The sequence below is a fragment of the Fringilla coelebs genome (genome assembly GCF_963513975.1).
Source record: "Fringilla coelebs genome assembly, chromosome: 6".
NCBI lineage: Eukaryota > Metazoa > Chordata > Aves > Passeriformes > Fringillidae > Fringilla > Fringilla coelebs.
Genome location: NC_140034.1, coordinates 25,836,559 through 25,856,157, shown reverse-complemented (window position 1 = coordinate 25,856,157; position 19,599 = coordinate 25,836,559). Strand labels below are relative to the sequence as shown.

The following is a 19,599-nucleotide window of genomic DNA, read 5'->3' as shown; positions in this document are numbered from 1 at the left end:
GGCAAAAGGCCAGAGTTTCCCCCAGCCTCCCACACATAATATGTTCTCATAGAACATGTGCTTTGTCTCCAACATTGATGCAGAATTTATTTATTTACAGTGTGCACCTTTTGCAACTGCAACACTCCATCTCTGGAGACAAAGTGGAACAATTCCCACAGAATCCTAAATTATGGGCCACACTATAGCTTAACTTTATGAAAAGCAAAGAGAAAAAAGTTTTCTAGTAACAGCAGCAAAAGAAGAAAAGCAGAAGTGAAATATCCTTTTTCCTGGCACAGCGAATATTTGAATGAAACCTTAAACAATGAAGGGAAATCATTCTGGTGCTCCTAGAGACTGTTGAAACGATATCAAGCTTTATCAGAGCAATGGCTGGAGCAGCTCCAGAGCAGATCAAGCTGGCCTCAGCAGGGATTTCAGCTGTTAGCAGTACTTTTGGATTCATTTAAAGCAAACAAGAAACAGGAGATGAGATGCGTGACCCAGACTCAATTTAGGTAATTTGTGAACACTGGTATCTGCCAGTTTAGTGCACAGTCCAGCTACAAAAGCCAGAGGCTCGATAACAATAATCAAACCATTTACCAGGTGTGCACGTGGAGCATTAGTAAAAAAAAGTTTCCAACACTTTTGGCTATTGTGTCCAGAAGAGCACACTGCATTTTCGGAAACAACTACTCTCCTCATTAACGATCTCCAAACCTAAACGAATCAAACTTACTATAGCAGGCAGTAATGAGCAGGAATGTACCTAACCTTTTCTTTTCCAATACAATCTATTACAATTGCTGTTGGTTGGCTTAACTTCCCAGTGTAAGCACTCAACATTTCTGCAACACTCCCATTTTTTAAGTTAAAAAAAGAAGAGTTTATCTTTCTCAATAGCTGAATAGTTAAAAACTGATATCCAGATGCATGCCTCTGGAGTCACACACACCACCATATGAAGACCAATGCTCTAGTAGTCTAGTCAACAGTCGTAAATTAAACCCTACAAAACTTGGAAAATGAAAAGCAAATCATCAAGACTAAAGCTCCTGCCCTGTTATTTTCAGCTTTCTCAAGAGAGTGCAAATCAACCACAGTTAAACAAGCAGCAACTACCAGCTTTGGTAAGGACCTAGGAGTCATCAGTAAATTCCACACTGCACAGAAGCTTGCAAAAAATAAGTTATCTATCATTCAGTCTAAGTATTACACCCAAGTCAGCCAGAGAAATCTGCGAGTCAAACTGCAAGACACTAGTAAAGTTTGAAGGCAGATAAAAAACAACTGTTCCATTGAGAGGATTTTTCTCCACCTCCCAGTGCTTCTAGCAAGCAGAAAAACAAATTCTCTTAGCTAATGGCCAGGATCATGCTGTGAGACACGATTTGCAAAATAAGCAATGCTAGAGCAGCCTGATACTTGTAACAGAACCTTTCAGAAAATATCTCAGATAGAAGATGTTTGTAAGTGGAAACAGACAGTGCTTAATAGGAAGCAGTGGTGACACTAGGTCAGAAGGTCACAAATTTCAGCCCAATATGTGGTTCTCAGGTCTGAACTTGAGGGCAAACAAAAATCACTTTTGACCAATCCTCTAGGGTATTAGGACTACAAGGATTCACTTGATTGTCTGAGTTTTCAATGTATATTGTGCTCACCCTGATTCTAGTTCATAGATGTGCACAGTCTTTACATCCAGAAAGGGAAAAGCACCCAGCATGCTCTACATTAAAAGAACATGAGTGGTCTGACATTTCATGATCAAAGGCAGGAGATTCTCAGTTGAGGCTTGACTGACATACAAACACTATGGGGTATTTCTTAAGTAATTTCTTATTGCACCCAATTGCACCCAAGTGTTTTGTGCTGCATAGCTTATAATGGTTAGGTATAAAATATTCATCAACATTATTAAATATCAGTTTGTTTGAATTTATGAAAGTTAAAATATTCAACTACTATACTGAAGCATGAACTGGGAACATTGGTCCAACTTAATACTCTGTAGAGATAGGAAGGAACAGAGGGAAAAAAATTATGCTGAAACACCAACAAATCAGAGACAAATCAGAGTTTGGTGCCTGTTGGAAAGGCAATCACCAGTTCCAAGATGGAGTAAAATTCTGCTCACTTCAGCCAAGCAACACATGAAATGGGCTTCAGTGGCCTTTTTCTCATATTGCACGAAAAACTGGTCCCTCATTTCCTCACCATAATTTGGTTACCAGTCTTCAATCAAACTATTATTTGTAACTGTGTAAAATAATCCTGTTTCCATGGATAGCACTTTCACCAGGTGGTCTGGTACTTGCTTCCTGCTTATATGTAAGACTGATCATTAGATCTTCCAGGAGCTGAAACCTCATCTCTCCTTTCTTGTTTTTTTAATCTTTTGCATGCACCACAGCTTGCTTACAGGTACATAAAAGAACTTTTTTAAAGAATTTTTTGAGAAACAACCTGAGGGTGGGAATTGTGGAAAAGACTATTCTCATCTGCAGGAAGAAGACGCTAAGACACTGGTTTATTTTTGCTTACCCACCAAAAGTCTTTTATTACCTGACAACATTCTGATTACTGTAGAATGGAAAACTGTTCCAGCTTGTTACATTTCTTTTAAGAACTAAGGATAGAAAAAAAGAACTACCCATGAAAGCTCTGTTCATGGATTACCTCCATGCCACACAGCTGTTGATGATTGGCATGTTTTCTAGTTGTAGCTCAAGGAGCCTCTAATAAGCTCTCAAATCTTATGGAAGGTTGTCTGTAAGGAAACCAGATCACAGATTGATGCTGCTTTAAAAACGAGCTCCCTGTTAAATGAATCTATGATGGAGCTTAAGAAGCTTTCCTAATGATTGGCAACAAAATTTCGTTTTTAATAGCCTATTAATATGAAGAACTGTTTCAGCCTGTGACTACTTTTTTTTTTTTTTTTCTTAGCAGAACACACACTTAGAAATAAATCTGGATGCCCTTCAAGTTCAAGCTGTCTGCCAGAGCAGTGCCACTGTGAACTGGGAAGGCAGGAAACAGCCGTGCCTCATGTGGGCAGCAACCATCTGCAACTGCCAAGAGAATAGGGAGCATTTGGGGACCAGCCTTTGGAGACAGCAGTGAGCTCTGCCGAGCTGTTCCCACTGCTGGATACTTCCTGGGATCCTACAGGATCCTAAAGTCAAGCGACAGTTCAGAAACTCTGAAAGGATCTGACCATGGAAGAAATTCTCCAGGTTTCCCAGGGCAAGAGAGTTCCAAGCATTCATCTACCACTGTATACTGTCTACATTGCTCACATTTTTTTAAAAAGCCAAGGAAACTAACACTGCTTTCAGACCATCACCCAAATTCTCTGTATTCAGCCTTGGTCACAGTAAGGAGAAAAGAGAACACTGAAAGTGAAGGAAACAAATCTGAAACTGCCATAGGATCGCAACTGTCCTTGCAATGAGCATCTTTGCCTGTTGTAGTAATTAAAAGAATTAACCTCCTTTCTTGTATGCTTAATTAATCTACATACGCCTATATGCATGTCAATTAACACTTTTCTCCAGAACTTCAAGTGCTTCTCTCAGTCTCCGGCAAACGCAGGACCAGACAAGATTTTTATTTCACATCCTCCTCTAACCCAAAACCACGCTTTGGTGGGTGTTGTTAGCGGCTCGCTGTGCCTCGCACGCACACAGCGGCAGCGCCGCTCCAGAGGCGATCGGCGCGCTGTGAAGAGCGGGCACACCATCGCGGCAGGACCCGGAATTTAAAAGGCTATTGCCAGTGAATTAGTTCAGTCAAGGATATTCAGATTAAGTCTCCAATTAGCAGCTGTAAACATGCGCAGTGCACCGATGTATCAATAAGGGCTGTTCAGTTCAGAGACCGCCCGCCCCTGCGCCTCGGAGGGCTGGCTGGGGGCCAGCGGGATGATGGCTTAACGACAGTGCTACGTGCGGAGCGTGAGGCCATCGGCCATCGAATGCAAACTTCGCTCCAGAGTGCGCTTCAGACACAGGCTGCGGAGGGAACAGGGGAAACCCACACAGGCAGCGAGCACACAGGCGATCACGGCACTTCTCGGCTCTCGTTCTGACTGGGCTGTCCCTCCCTCCTGCGCTGCAAACACAGGCACAGAGGCTTATCTCCCAGACTTAAAAAAAAAAAAATGCTGTCTAATTACATTTAGGATTATTTTTGCCGTTCGCTGAAGCCCTCTTTCATCACCCAGAAAACTCTTTCAGTCCTCTCCTCTCCCCAAAGAGCCAAACCTGGCGAAGCTGCACTAATGAGAAAGCATCCCAAGCAATTGATGCAGATGGAGGAAAGCATCCCCTGTAATGAGCCCTGGGGGACATCGTGACAAGCGCCACCCCCGCAGAAAGGCAAATTCATAAATAAGTGCAAGCTCATTAAGGAAATCTGTAAGGACTGTCCCTGTATGTTCAGTTTCTCAGCAGGGAATAAAAGCCCGGTAACCAGCACACACATCCTCTGAGGAACATTCCTCATCTGTGGGGTAGAAAGATAATCTCACAGTTCCTGAAATATTCCAGCCTTTCATTCTTCATCAGCAAGTCAGACCTTTTCAGTTCTGCTACTAGTCACCAGAGGATTACACCACGTTTTTTTGTCTTGTTTGCAACATTTAAATAACTGCATATTTTGATGCTCTTGTGGTTGCACCAATAAAGGTCAGGAAAGACAGCCACAACATAGGCAAACTTTTGCTGCTGTTGGAGCTGCCTGAGCTGCCAACATCCTTTTCTTTTTTATGACCCATCTATTTTTAGCCTGTGGGCCCAGGGCAAGTGAGCAACAGAGCCCGCAAGACTTATCAGCTCACATTTGGTATGCAGCACTTCAAACACTTCCCACAAGCTCATCAGGGGCAGCCCTGGACATGTTGGCAGGCAGAGGTGATGAGCCACCACCTTGAAGCACGTGCGCCAAGGGGACAGGAGGTCCCAGCTGCCAAGAACAGTCCTGCCTTGAGGCCACCATCCAGGATGCCTCTTGTGACCCCACATGATCCCACCACACCAGAGGCAGCACCACACTGTGGGAGATGTTTTCCTTTGCCCCCTCTGGCTCAGTGAAAAACACTCTTCACTGCCAGAGAGGAACGCAGGGTTCAGAGAAGCACCACCACACTTGGCAGGGTCCTCCCTGTCAGAGCCATCTGGGCCCCTGAGGCTGCTAAGACATCACTGTGCTGCATAAACAGAGAGATCATAAGTGCTTGTTATCACAGCAGTAAAACCAAATTACCGCTAATTGATGAGACCAGTTATCTTCTCTGTTAATTTTGGAAGGAAACTGTCTCACTCACTACCCACATATCTTTTGCTCACCCATACCTTTACAGAGGACTTGCCTAGATAACAGTATCCTGCATAAGATTTTGAATGAATAATTAAGTATAAAACCCATTGAAATTATCTATAACAAATTACCATCAGAAATAATTTCTACTATGGTTCAATAATATGTAGTCTTTACCTCTAAGGCTTTACCTGCACATTAAGTTGTACTGTTCTGTCTACACGTGCACTTTATAACAGTGTAATCTCTCAGTTAAAGAGGACAGATGTGTATTCAGTGACACACCATCCTTCCGTGCAGGAAGGCAAACAAGATATTCAGATTCAAGGGAAATTTGTAATAATAAAACTGTACACCTGTTCTAAAGCTAGGCAATAAAATGTATTGGTAAAAAAAACAAATAAATCTTCTTAAGTGTTTTAGTGCCTTCCCTCTCCACCATGTACATAGCTGGTACTTACACCACTAAGGTATGTATAGACAGACATTTGGCAATTCTGCGCAAAGCAAGCATGCACAGACAGACATGCACACACCACAAACTGACTGCCAGCCTCACATCTGCATGTCTCAAAGATATTCACAACAGCTCTCATCTCCTGAACAAGGAAGTCTGCTCCTTAACCCAGCTGTGGACAACATTAGATTCTGGATTTGAACACGGGCTGCTGAATTCCCACTTCCCTTTGGCCACTGGTCAAGTGTCTCCCATGGATTTATGCTGCCACCACCTGACAGAAGGGACCAGCCTAAAAGCCAGCTGTGTTGTGGCCAGCCACTGACACAGACTTCGACTCTCCTGCTGGGGCGGTGGCCCTGCACAGGGACACATCCATGCCTGACAGGTTTCAGCCTGCTGACACCTGCTGCTCTGCTTTGCTGTAGTCCCCTCTGGAACCTTACCCAGTCATTCCCACCACCACAACTCACGGAAGCAGCACCCCTTAGGAGATTTCTCAGTGCCCACTTCAGGACTGAGTCCTACAGCAATAATGTTCTACGGCATCTAAGGTAGTTTTTGCAGGAGCACTGCAACTGTTGAGCAAGGGAGGCAGTCTCTCTAGTGTGACTTCAGGATGTTTCCTGAGGATGCAGAAAGCCTGGAGTGTTCTTTCTGGCTCACTTCCCTCCTTCTTCCTCTTCCTCTCCATAATCTTTCTTCTGGCAGCCAATGTGACAAGAGCAATAGGTACTCAGAGCCACCACAGGGGAAGCCAAGGCTGAGCCAAGCTGGATGTTAGACAGAGGCTGCTCTCCCAGAGTGCCAGCTGCTTGGGCAGCCAGAGGAAGCAGCCCTCATGCCTGTCTCTTCCCTGGGATGGAGAAGAGAGATAGTGGCTGCATAGGCATGACAGGCTGTGGTAAGAGCAGGGGTAAGAAACCAGCTGGTGGGGGGTTCTGCAGCTGGCTTTGCTAGAAATATGGGGTACAAATGCATCTCTGTGGTGGGAAGCACAGAGGGGGAAGGCAGGACAGATACTTGAGGGGAAGGCAGAGCTATAGGGTTACATATGCCCTTTTCAGTGTGAGGGTCAAATAGGTACTGTGTCTGCCTGTAGCTCTGGTCAGCATTGGCACAGCTAGTGCCTTCTCTAACTGCAGTCAAAACATTGCACTAATACAGCTTATAACTAGCAGCAGTAGCTTCTACAGATGGTAAGTAGTGAAACATGCTTTTAACCAAGTGCCAGCAAAGAAAAAAAAAATTGTTTCAGTTGCAGACGTCCAAGTGTAAAAAAACAAACAAAAAAATCATGTCAACTACATTTTTACCCTTGCCAAGAAATTATCAGTGCAAATGTGAGACTGCACGGAGCCTTTACATCACCAGTTAAACATCAAGTTATGCACTCAGATATCTTGGTAAAATGCACAACTTTGAGACTTCAGTGTTTGACCATCATGAAATGTTGAATTACACCAAATTTGGCAATGGGGACCAGACTTCACAAATGCTCTCACTGCTCCTTCATGAGGAGGATGTCTAAAACAGTGAACCAGGCAGTGACCCTTTCTGTTGGGCTGCTTCAGATACACCATGCACGTGCTCCAAGCAGCAGATGACAGAGGGTGAGTTAACTTACTTAGGTGGAAACATTAGTGAATATTGTCAAGAACAGAGTTATCAATACATTCTGGGGGATTCTCTCCTGTTTGTGCACATCTACTTATATGGCATGGCTTTTGTGTTAACAGCAGGACATGTTAGAGCATTTATGGTGAAGCTTCTCCTTTTTGCACTTTTCAAACCACGTCTACCAGATTTCACCCAGGCACAGGTAAATTGACGACTAATTGACACTTTCCCCCTCCTACCACTTCTTTCATATCTTCTCTCTCAAATTCTCCTGGTTCTGCTCTACTTTTTCTACCCACATGGTCCAGTGATGGGCTATGCAAGAATCTTTCTTCACTCCCTAGAGTTCCAAGGCAGTCAGGAAACTCCATGCCAATCTCCACCACCACAAAGCCCACTGTTCTTACACACCAGGCTTTTCCCATTCCATATGGCATTCCTCACCACGCACTGCCTATCACTTTGCATGCATTACTGGAATAGGTGCTACTGTTAATGGTTTCCCATAAGACAATCAGTTGCAAAGGTCAGATAAAAATCATAACTACTATCTATTTCATCACATGAGGTTCCTTGCTGCCTCTCAGAGACCACATAAAAGATGACTGGCATTTCAAATGTAAGAAAAAATGTATACAAACACCAGGGATGGCACAAGATACACAACTTTTCCTGAAGTTTTCTAAACATATTCTAGGATAGGATAAGCCAAGCACCAGAATATGTGCTTTAAGTCCCATTGATCTGAAAGTGCCTTTAAGAAAAAGTAGTTAAGTGAATTGCTGAACTGGAGCCAAAATTTTTGAAAAATTTGTCTTATCACTTTGTATAAAAAATTACAGTGCAAGAGCACATACACAATGATTAATTATATTATGACTTACAGACAGGAAAAATGCAGACATATATCTTGTTTGGATTTTCAGGTCCAGAATGAAAGTACAGAAAACAGACTATTTTGACCAAAAGATTCACATGGGCTAGATAGACACAAGGCTCAAAATGGGTACCTTTTTTTGCTATAAAGCAGTTTCCTGATGTTTGGTAAAAGACATGGCTACTCTGCCATTTCCAACTGCAAAGCTTTGGACAAACTGTACTGTTTCCAGTCCTTGCAGACAGAGTGCTAAGCTGTACTCCTGCCATTTAGACTACTCATTTTTATCTGGCTAAACATGAACACTTATTAAGCCTCCATGGAACCACTATAGTCAGCAAAAATCTCTTTGATTACTTTATTTGTGAAAAATCAGAGCAACAAGTAGGCTGTTTAATCAACTGCTTTCTATTAAGTGCTTTGCATGTTGGCACTAAGTTTATTCACCTACTAATCTTATCAAAGCACAATGTCAAGAGAAAAATGACTGTAGGGGGAAAAGCTCCTGTCACAGAGATACTAGATGCACATATGTGAGTGATGGAGGGGAAACAGAGCTTACAGCTCTCTCCAAATCATTCACAGAGATGACATGAGTGGTGTGCTGATGGGATGACATGTCTGCAAACAGTTTAAACAGTAGGAGATAGATGATTTACTTGGCATGAGCCTCCTTCATGATGTTACTTCACCTCACTGACTGAACTGAGAGACCTTCTTGCTTTTCTGACCAACTCTGTAACATCTTTTCAAAGCAATAACAGATCTAAACTGTCGCTGTAGGACACGAAAGAACACACGCACACACCGCTCTCTAGGTGAGAAGAAAAACAGGGCGTTTATTTTCTGACTTCATCATTTATAGTTTTACAAAGGTGACAGTGGATTGGAGGGTGACAGTGCCACTTCTCCAAAGACACTGGGTTAGCTAACAGTCTATCAACAGTGTCTTCTTCTATAAAGAATGTAAACAATAAGTTGTTTTCAAAAAAGTGTGTGAGAAAGTTCTTCACAAAGAATGTCAATATCAGAAGGCCTTCTAGAAATCTCAAAAACCCAAGGTGACACTAAACCAAATTGTAAGGTAGTGTTATGCATCAGTCAAAATCTCCTGTCAAGCCCCACCAAGGGCTGTACCACTGCATCAGTTATTCACCCTGGAGCCCACCACAGCAGCCATCAGCCACAGGCACAGGTACCAGAAGCAGTTTCCAAAATACTTCTTCCCAAGAGCTCCTCTACTAATAAACCTTACCAATAAAGCCTTTTCACAGAAGCTTAGGGAGACGTGTTTTTAGCAGCTTTCTAACAATGTTGTTTCAGTCTTCAGCTTTGTGACAGAAGGATCACAGTCATGACAAACCCAAGCCAGGGCTTTAAATTCCCTCAAGCTGGTATGCATACAACCTCCTTCCATAGAGGTAAAACCAGTAACATTTCCTTCAAGGCTTTCCTTCCTAACCTCCTCATTCTTTCAAGCCATCCACTGCAAGATGGGTGAGTGCCATGGGGCCTGCTGGTGCCAAAGGACCACTTGCCCCTAGACTGCTACACAATGAGAAAACTCAATCCAATTGCAAAAGGAGCAGAAAAAAGTGAATACCTCAAAGAAACAAAAAAGAAGAAAGTACCTTGGCTTAGTAAGAGTCATCTTGAAACATTTGAAAAAGTATTGATCTCTTCCAAGTGTATTGAGTTTGTTCAGGAAACATCAAAAATTCCTCTTATTAAAAATGCATGCATGCTTGGATCATTGTGGTTCTATCTTCTCCCTCTCTCATCCCTTCCACACACAAATGGGAAAGATTTGCAGTACTGTTCTCCCACCACCTCAGGAAAAAAAAAAATCTGTGCAATATGGAAAAGGATAATTCCATGTAATAAATCAAATAAAGCAAATTTCTCAAGAAGCAACATGCAAGATAAGTCTGTATTGCATTAAGCCACCATCCAGATAAATTTGGACGTCAGAGAAAGAGTTTACTGTGAAATCAAGACATTGGGATTAACACAGCTGGACTCTTTAATGCAAAGTAACAGGCCACTTTTACTGCATACCTCCTCTACTGCATCAGTGTTATAAGAATCAATGTCCATTTTAACATATACTACTATTAGCAATGAACTGTATGAAATGGACTGAATTATTCATTAACAATTACCTTGGGAAAAGGCACACAAATATTAATAGCAAGGATCATTAGGAAGAAATTCTTTGCAGAAAGGGTGATTAGATATTGGAATGGGCTGCCCAGGGAGGTGGTGGAGTCACTGTCCCTGGAGGTGATTGGATGAGGCACTTAGTGCCATGGTCTAGTTGACATGGTGGTGTTCAGTCACAGCATGGACTCAATGATCTCAGAGGTCTTTTCCAAACTAATTGATTCTGTGATTCCATAGCCAGCTCTCCTCCCTCCCAAAATGCAAGCTCAGCAGGACAGGGCGCTGAACTCTGAATCTTGTCATTTCCCCAGTGGCTTTCCCAAGGATACTGCACCTTGTGATGCCACACACACATCCCTGTGAGTACAAAGGACAAACACTCCCCATACAGTCACACCAGCATGCAGTGAGCAATGGATCCTCATAGAAAAGCAAACTGAGTGGCACTTACTTGTTTAGGGCGTGCAAGTGATCAAGCTGTTGGCCAGCACACCAGTAAGGCAACCTCTGCAAGTCCCTGGCATTAAGAGCTGACATGGTAGCAGCAAGAACTGCTACTAGAGCAGCCACAGCAGTGAATAACTTACTACAGAAAATGCATGACCAATATATGAAAGATTGAGGAAAACTTCACTGCTTTGTCACCATTGTGTAGTACCAGAGTCCAGCAAGACTCACTAAGAACTGCTGGACTGTAAAACTACAGACAACAAAAAAAAAATTGCCTTGATGCCACAAACGCATACACAAACTCAGGATAAACAGACCATTCATATCTTTGCACTGCCTGAGAGCAGTGACATCTCCCTTCACTTATAGGATTAACCACCTTCTGCCTTTCTCTGGGACTGTGGCTGTAAAGCATGTGGAAAGCTCCTGGCACAGTGTGATAAAGGACGCTGGGTGGATACAGACTTCTCTGGCAAGAGGGGGAAAGGAGGACCAAGAGAAGACACCTGGCAGCCAAAGGCCCTGGTGCAACACACACTAAAGGCCCTGGTGCAACACACACTAAAGGCAGCAGGTTTTTGCCACTGCCCACCATGAAACAGGTTTGCCAGTGCACTACAGTCAGGTTTCTAAGAGTGATGCTACATAACAGCTACCGAATTCGAGCTGCTTGCAACTTCAACACCTGAGTATTAACTCAAACACCATTCCCTAGAGGCTTCCCGTGCTTCTGAACCCACTTGGAGACATGTCCATCACTGTCTGTAAAATATTGATCCATTTCTCCAATAGCCTGTCCCTGATGAAAAAAGAATTTATGGAAAGGATTCTCCAAGTGCCTCTTTCAGAGAAGTAGTTCTTTTGAAAGTTTCAAAAGTCATTGAGAATAATTTGATGAAGAACAAAAACAAGTGTTAATATGCCCAAGTTTATACTCATCTGATTGTCAAGTAAAAATTATACATTCCTGTGTATAATTAACCAGGCTAACTAATCTTGCTTGACAAACACAGATATAAACATCAGCTTTGACACTGAGCCAAAGCAACCACACTAGGATCTGTGCCAATGCTGAATTCTTCGGTCTCATATCATAAAATGACTTGTCTGTTGTATTTACAGTTCCAGTGGCTCTGGACTCTGCTGGCAGCTGGCCAGAAGAACAGATTTGAACTTGTGCATTATGGCAGAACATGTGCATTTGATTAGAAGAAAGAAATTATGCATATTTCTTCTGGATGGTGGTATTCATCAGACCTCCCATTGTAAACTAAATGTAAGGCACGTTGCTACCCAAGTATCAAAAATACTTTAAGTACAACAAGCCAGCATATCTCAAGGGGCAGTACTGCTCTTCAGCCTACTATAGCTAGAGTTTTCTGTTATCTCACTCTTCAAATCAGTACCTCAAATCAGAAAATTCAGCATTTCACTGAGTTTTAATTGCAAAGGATAGAATTTGAATATTATAGGACAGCACTTTTCTTTCTTCATATATAAATGCAAAAATACCTTACCTCCTTACCTGAGTTATAAGGGACTTCGTAAAACTACTGCTGTGACATCTCATCCATTTCTTCAATGCTCAGGAACAGAAATCTTGGTAACAACCTGCTAGGCAGACCATATTTCAAAACCTACCTAGGAGCACCTCATGTGATAGGCAGAGGAACCCATTCTGGTTTCCAGCAAACACTCACTAGCTATGAACTGCTACCACAAAAGACCTACTTCTCCTGTGACCATTACAGAGCCTCCACCAGGGTGGGATGAGCAGGGCAGTGTTATGGCAACAAGCAGAGGAAGCAAGTTTTTGAGAAGATTCACATCCCATAGGGACTTCTAAAATAATTAGTCTTACATTGAGAACACTTTTTTTTTAACTTCAGGCCATACATATGGTACTGAATGTGAGCAGTTCTGTTCTGAGCTGAAAACATCAGTCATGGGCTTCCTTGAACACAGAGTAGCTCTTAAGATAATGAATTCTTGCTTTATTTTCAACCCAGCAGGACTCACTGGTGTCCAGCAGGTGCAAGATGGGCTCAAAGTCCCCAGTGGCAGCCCTGACATGGATTTCAGCCCTTGGTGGTACCCAAGAGGGTATCTGTGACTCAGAGCAGGACGTGCTGCTCTCACGGCGAGGTGCAGAGTCCGCTCAGAGCGCAGCCCCACCAGTTCAAAGTACCTTCCACCCCTCGCCGTGAGGACCAGCGCAGCGCTGGCAGCACGTCAAGCGCTGACTCAGCTGCGGTACCCAGGGCAGCAGGCACCATGGCATTGCTCTGGGACCCTGCCCAGCCACAGGGGGAGCTGCCCTTCCCCAGCAGAGGCAAAATGAGAAAAGGGCAATACCACAGCCTCTTGGCAGCACATGAGTTACACAGACACCCCACGGCAAACACAGCTTTAACATTTCCACACACCAGCCAGCCTGCCTGGTTCCTGCCATACTCTGTCCCCTGCCTCTTCACATCAGGGACTTCCAAGTTACCCCAGGCTCTGCAGAGTCTCTTAAAAAAACAGCAAAAAAACCTCCAAAGGTACTCTACCCACCACCAAAACATTTCCCAAGTCTTGAAGGAGAAATTTATAGTACAGTGTTTTCCTACAGGGCACCCCCCTCAAGCCCCTGCAAATGCCAGTTAACCCCAAGAAGGAACTTTGGGACCTGAGGAGTCAGAAGCTGCAGCACATCACCCTTTCACCTGCAGTCCCAGGAGCATCACCTGATCCAGAGGGCACTCTGGGTGACTGGCCTCACAGACCAAGCTGCAGCTTTGCTTCTGACCTGAAACACCCACCAGCTATTCTCCACCAAGGAAAGCTCCAGCAGAGTAGTGACAGGTCCTCAAAAACAGAGTGACTTCTGTCCTCAGACCAGAACATCCCTCTGCAAAAGGACATCAATCTTCTCACTCTGAGGAGAAGACTGAACTTGGGTCAATTATGCCTCAGTGATGTTCTTAGTCCTTTACCTACTAAAAAAGGGGAACCATTCTATTATCTTGCTAGAAAATGGAGACCAGTTGACAAGAATGCAAAAGCCAACAAGCAGTGCATTGGGTCCATCAACCTTTAACCATGCTTCGATCATTTAACCAGCCAGTATTTTAAAATACAACTTACACCAAAGATATATTTGTATCACTGGTCTGCAAAGATGGAAGGTTACATTTCATGATCAGCCCTCAAATGTCAGCCAGCAGCTCCTATGAATATCCAGCACCCTTGAAAATTTTACTTCTGTTCATTCTCTTTGATGCAATCTTAATTCTCTTGAAATGTTCTTGAAATTAATTTGGAAACAGCACAATCTTAACTGACTTATTTCTCTCATTTAGCTGAAAGGAAAACTGGACAAAAGTCGTTCAGGACTTATGTTTGTGTAGCTACAAAAATATGAAGCACTTCACACTAAACTGACATAATCTGACATAAGTTCATTTACTAGGCAAATCTCTCACCTTCTTCCAACACTTGGGCTGAAGACTAAAGTCATACTACTTCTTAAAAGTATAAACCTTTAAATAATGATGGGCTGATATGACATAAGTACATTTTCATGACAAGTTGAGTTAACATGTACCTAAAGGCTTACATTTTAAACAAGCTGTTTGAACTCTTAGTTCTGAGTAATATCTATATCCCAAAACAATAAATTACAACAGCACACGCCCCACAAAGATGTTCTGGTCCAGTTGCCCGTAACACCCCACATCCCCACAAATGTTAAGCTGTGAGGTTTGTGGGCATTCATTTACATGTACAATCTATCAGATAAAATAAAAATACTGAATTTAAATTTGGGATTTGTGTGCATTCATAAGACTTCAGATGATAAGCAGAATGGGAAGGTTTTACAGTGGAAGAGAAATGTCTTAAACCTGACGTGGGAACCTGCATGCACTGTAGTAATCAGTTGTTAGTCACAGGAATAATCTTCCTGCTGAAGACATCCCACATCTCAGTTACAGAGAGCAGCTGCTATTCCAGGGCCTCACATACCCATGGTACTTCTTATAACAAGGGGATTGCTTACTGTTACCATCTGATGAAAATTTCTCTGCATTTGGTTTTACAAATAACATTGAGAGATTGAGTCCCTTTCAGTCCTGGACTGTTGTGCAGCACTTCCATGCACTGACTGGAATCTCATAACTTTCACATTAAAACACAAGAGCCAGAAGTCTTTCTTCATTGTAAATAACTTGCTGCCTAATTATAAAACAAGTTCTGTTCTATTTTTTATTACTATTTGTACAAGAATGCCTTCAAAAACACCAAAACTGTTTTAAAATCATCTCTACAACCCAAAGTCACTGCTCAAAAGACACTTCTTCCCAGCCAGCACCAGCATCCTTCATTCATCCAGCTGATTTGTTTTACAAATACCTTGTAAAAAGGCTGGACAGCCTCCTTTCACTCCAATCCAACTTTTAAGTAATACCCCCCCAATAGCCACCCCTCCAAACACCCCCTAAGCCAGAAATGCACTTTCAGTAGTAAACAGGTAAACAGAAATCACCCCGAGAAAGGATGGGGATGACCTTATAGGTGTGCCAAGGCAGGATGGTTATTTATGCCTCCTAATACAAGGCTCTCAACAGGAATAAGTAAAAAAATCCAGTCTACCCCCATTTTAAAACATACCTTCCCAAGCTTTAACTGAATTGATGATCAGTAATTCTATGGAGCTAAGAGTAAGGAACCTTTATTATTCCCACTACTGTGTGTAAATGTGTGGGGGTGTATGCACAGGTTTCAGTGTGTTCCCAAGCAACTGGTAAACATCACTGTACTTTTTTCTTCATTTTTCAGGTGGGAATCGCAGTACCACTCACACATGCCCTTAGTCCAGTGCAAGCTAGGATCAAGAGAAATGCCTAATTTCTCCCTATTGTCATTTTTAAAAGTTTCATTTTTTTTGTTTCTGGCATATCTCTAAAAGCAGTGGACCTTCTGAAAATGTACTATGTCAAGTCAGAAATAAAGAAATAAGGATGTTTTCAGCATTCAGGACAACAAAGTAAACTTAGTTCCAAGTTAGTTCACTTTTTCGTAGCAAAACGGATAAGGAAAGAAAAGACAAGTTATCCCACACTAATGTCATTGCAAGTGCGAATATTTCTGAGAAAGCCTAGAAAAAAACAACTTATCTCTTTAAAACAAGTTTGCTGCGCTCTAACTACTAAACATCCCGTATTCTGTGCATACTCAATGCAGTAACGATAACCTCTTCAGCTGTAGAAAGGCGACAAGAGTTGAACCGCGAAAATAGTCAGGATAATACATGGGCGAAAACATCCAAACAATCGGATCAGAGCCGGGTACGTTCGCAGGGAGAGGATGGAGAGCTTGCTCCCCCGCGAAACGTAGTCAAGGTTAGATGTTTTTGGTGGGGTACGCCCCGCACTGGTCCCCCCGTCCGCACCTGGGGTGAGCACAACCAGAAGCGGGGCGCAGCCGGCTGCAGCCCCACCGCGAGAAGCGAGGAGCCGCCAGCAGCCCCCGCGACGGCTGCGAAGTGACGGCCGGTGTCACACAGGTGAAAAGGCAAGGGACCGGACGGGCGAAAACGCAGCAAGGGAGCGGCGAGGAGCCGCCCCGGAGCGCTGCTGATACCGGCGGGGCGAGGGACCCTCAGGGGTCGGCCCCGCTTCCAGCGGGACCCCCGCACCCGGCGGCAAGGGCTGGAGAGCGGCTGCCGTCACGGGAGTCCCGCAGGCAGGCACGGCGCCTCCGCCACCCGGGGCGGTGCTGCGGGACAGCCCCGCGGGACTGCCCGAGCCACAGGCACCCGCTGACAGCGCGGACGCGCCACGGGCCAGTGCCCGTGGAAAGTTTCGGGCAGGTCCCACCGGCACCTGCGAGGCGGGTCGGGCCGGCTGGGAGCCGGTGCCGGCGGGCGGACAGGAGGTCGGGGCCCCGCGGACCCTTACCTTGGATCGCTCTTTCACGTAGTACTTGCCGAGCCGGCTTCCGCAGTACATCACCAGCCGGTCTATCAGCGTGAGGAGAAAGTTGATAGCCTCGCAGCCCTCCTCCGTGCCTCCGATCCACTTGATCTGGTCGCCGCGGAGGTGCCGCTTGGCGACACCGCGGCTGGGGCCGGCCAGCTGCCCGTCGGCCAGTTCCCCGTCACGGTGCATCCGCTTCACCCGCTCCAGCACGCAGTCCCCCACCACCTCCCCCAAGAAGTTGTCCAGGTAGCAGAAACCGATATCGTGCAAGCAGGGCACGACGTACTCCAGGGCGATTCTCTCCAGGTCCAGCCTCATGATGTGCCCCAGCGGCATGGCGCGGCGGGGACGGGCGCGCCGCTGCTCCGCCGGCGCCCGCGCTGGGAGGCGATGCCCGTGGGGCCGCCGTCCGCTCCAGGCCGAGCCGGGCAGGGGCTCCGCCGCGGCGCGAGGCCAGGCGAGGCGAGGGAGAACTTTCGGCGCTGAGGGCTCGGCTCCGCACCGCGGCCCGGCGCTGCGGGAGCGGCGGTGCTGCCGAAGCCCAGCGCTGCTGCTACTGCCGCTGGCGCCCCAGCAGCGTGCGGGAGCGCCCCGGGGCGTGCGGGAAGGGCGCGGGCAGCCCCCGCCCGCGGCAGGAGGGCGGCAGATGGCCCCGCGCTGATTAACGCGCCGGCTACGTGCGGGATGTGTGCTCGCGCCGCCGCACGTGGGAGGGGCCGCCCGGCGCGAGCGATCGCTCCGCCCCCTCCCCGCCCGCGGCGGCCCGGACGGCCAATCGCGGGGGGCGGGGCGGGGCCGGCCCGCGGGGAACGCGCGGCGAGGGCCGCCACACGTGCGCGGGGGGCGTGGCCCGCGGTCCCGCGCGCCCCCGGAGTGGGCGTGGGCAGCGCCATTGAGGAATTCTCCCCCGGCATGTCGGCTGCGACCCCCGCGCCGCGCCTCGCCCTGCCCTGCCCTGCCCTGCCCTGCCCTACCCTACTCCGCCGCTCCGGAGCTCTTGGAATAGCCCGAGTGAAGTTTGCCAATGCCCCGCCGGGGCTCTCCGGCCGCCTCTTACCTTTCAGCGGCAGGCGGAACTGTTGCATTAAGAGGCAGATAGTTTTTCTGGGCGAGAAATGCATCTTTTACAAAAGGTTTACGTACCAAAACAGCACTTCCCTGAATTATTTATCCCAAAGGGCCCGCCAGGTTGTTTGGCTCTGGTAGCAGGAAACACCTCCCGGACCATCGGACAGCTGGGGTGAAACCGTGCCAAAATTCGTTCCAAACCAAAACTCGCCTTTCCCCCGCGTACCCCTTGGCGGTAACACTGTCCCTGCACCTGCCGGCCGCGAAGTACGGTCCCGCGGTCGCTGTTGGGTTCTCTCACGTAAAATGCCTCCTGAGAAGCGAGCAGCAGACAACCGCTCAGCTCCGCTCACACACGCAACATGCCCGCGATTCGCTAAACAAACAAGAGAAGCCTCCACAGAAACCAAAACCGAAGCAAAGTCACGCTGCGGAGAGGCACTGCCTGCGGGCAAGCCGGGCGGGACAGGGCGGCCGTGCCCGAGTCGGTGTGTGTGAAGCTGCCGGTGCCACAGAGCCCCGCAGCCGCTGTCCGTGCGCCGAGCGATGCCCCCTGCTCGGCGGCCACCTGCGCTGCCCCGGGCGGCTGCCCCGCGGAGTCCGCACACACACCGACACACCGACACACCGACACCCCCGCGGGGGCAGCGGGAGCCGAGCTCCGGCGGAGCCCGCAGGACGCGGTCCGTGCGTGTGCGTGCCCGTGCCGGACGCGCCCGCCGAGCCCGCTCAGCGCCCGGCACGGCACGGCACGGCACGGCACGGCACGGACGGCACGGCACGGGACTGACACGGCTCCGGCTGGAACCCGGCACATTTCACCCCCAAAAAAGGCAAAATTTGTGCTGGTTCTTTTCATCCCCTTCGCGTCGCGAATCCTGACGGGATTACAAGCAGTGCTGCTGATGCTGCTCCAGCTGCAAACTCCAGGCCCCGGCGGCATATGCAGGAGCGGGTCACGTATTCCACGTTTGTTCTCCTTGAATCCAGTGGTGTCTGCCCTCAGTGCATAGCACTAAGCACAGGTCTAATCCTCTAAAGTTATTCCCTGACAGCTCTGTCGAGAGCCGAGCAACATTACATCAGATAAATTCGTATGTGGTGTGATATGAACTGTCAAAGGGCCTTATTTGATTTAGGTACACACTTCACATTAAAGTGGGGTTATAATTAATAAGATACAATTCTGAATCTTATTAATCCCTTCGTGCTTATCTGAGAAATCAGTCATGTATGATAGGGTAAGAGCAGTTGTCGTAATCAGCAAGGGATGCAAGATTAGTTCAACTGCAAAATCTCAACGTTATGAAATTTGGATACATTAGGAAATATTGTTGATGAATTATTGTACTGTTCACACATTTTTATTATATAAAAGCCATTATGTGCCAAAACCCTTTGATTTTTTCCCCTTTTCTTGTTCACACACACGTGCAGATATACAGTCCTCTACCAGAATCGAGTATTTGTGAACGCTGAACTTCCAGCCTCTCTATCAAGTGTAATGATGCCACTTTGACAAGTCAAGGGCTAAGAGAGATGCCTTCTGGCAGTAGCTGAAGTTGGTTTTTACAGCTTTATTTCTCTCCTTTTGGAAGTTTGAAATTACAAGACTGATGCCAGGTCTCCATCAGTAAAAGTCACCTCAGAGAGTTAAAGATTTGTCTTCAAAAACTGAGTCCACAGCCCCAGTT

General features: G+C 46.3%; 1 protein-coding gene across 1 annotated transcript in view; it reads right to left on the bottom strand.

Moving 5' to 3' along the window:
* Positions 1-17,509, bottom strand: part of EGLN3 (egl-9 family hypoxia inducible factor 3) — a 28,350-nt gene extending 10,841 nt beyond the window's left edge. Inside the window, exon 1 of the mRNA XM_084207745.1 lies at positions 16,817-17,509. Coding sequence (XP_084063871.1) covers positions 16,817-17,173 — 357 coding nt within the window. The 5' untranslated portion in view covers positions 17,174-17,509. The remainder of the gene's footprint in view (positions 1-16,816) is intronic.
* Between the last annotated feature and the right edge of the window lie 2,090 nt (positions 17,510-19,599).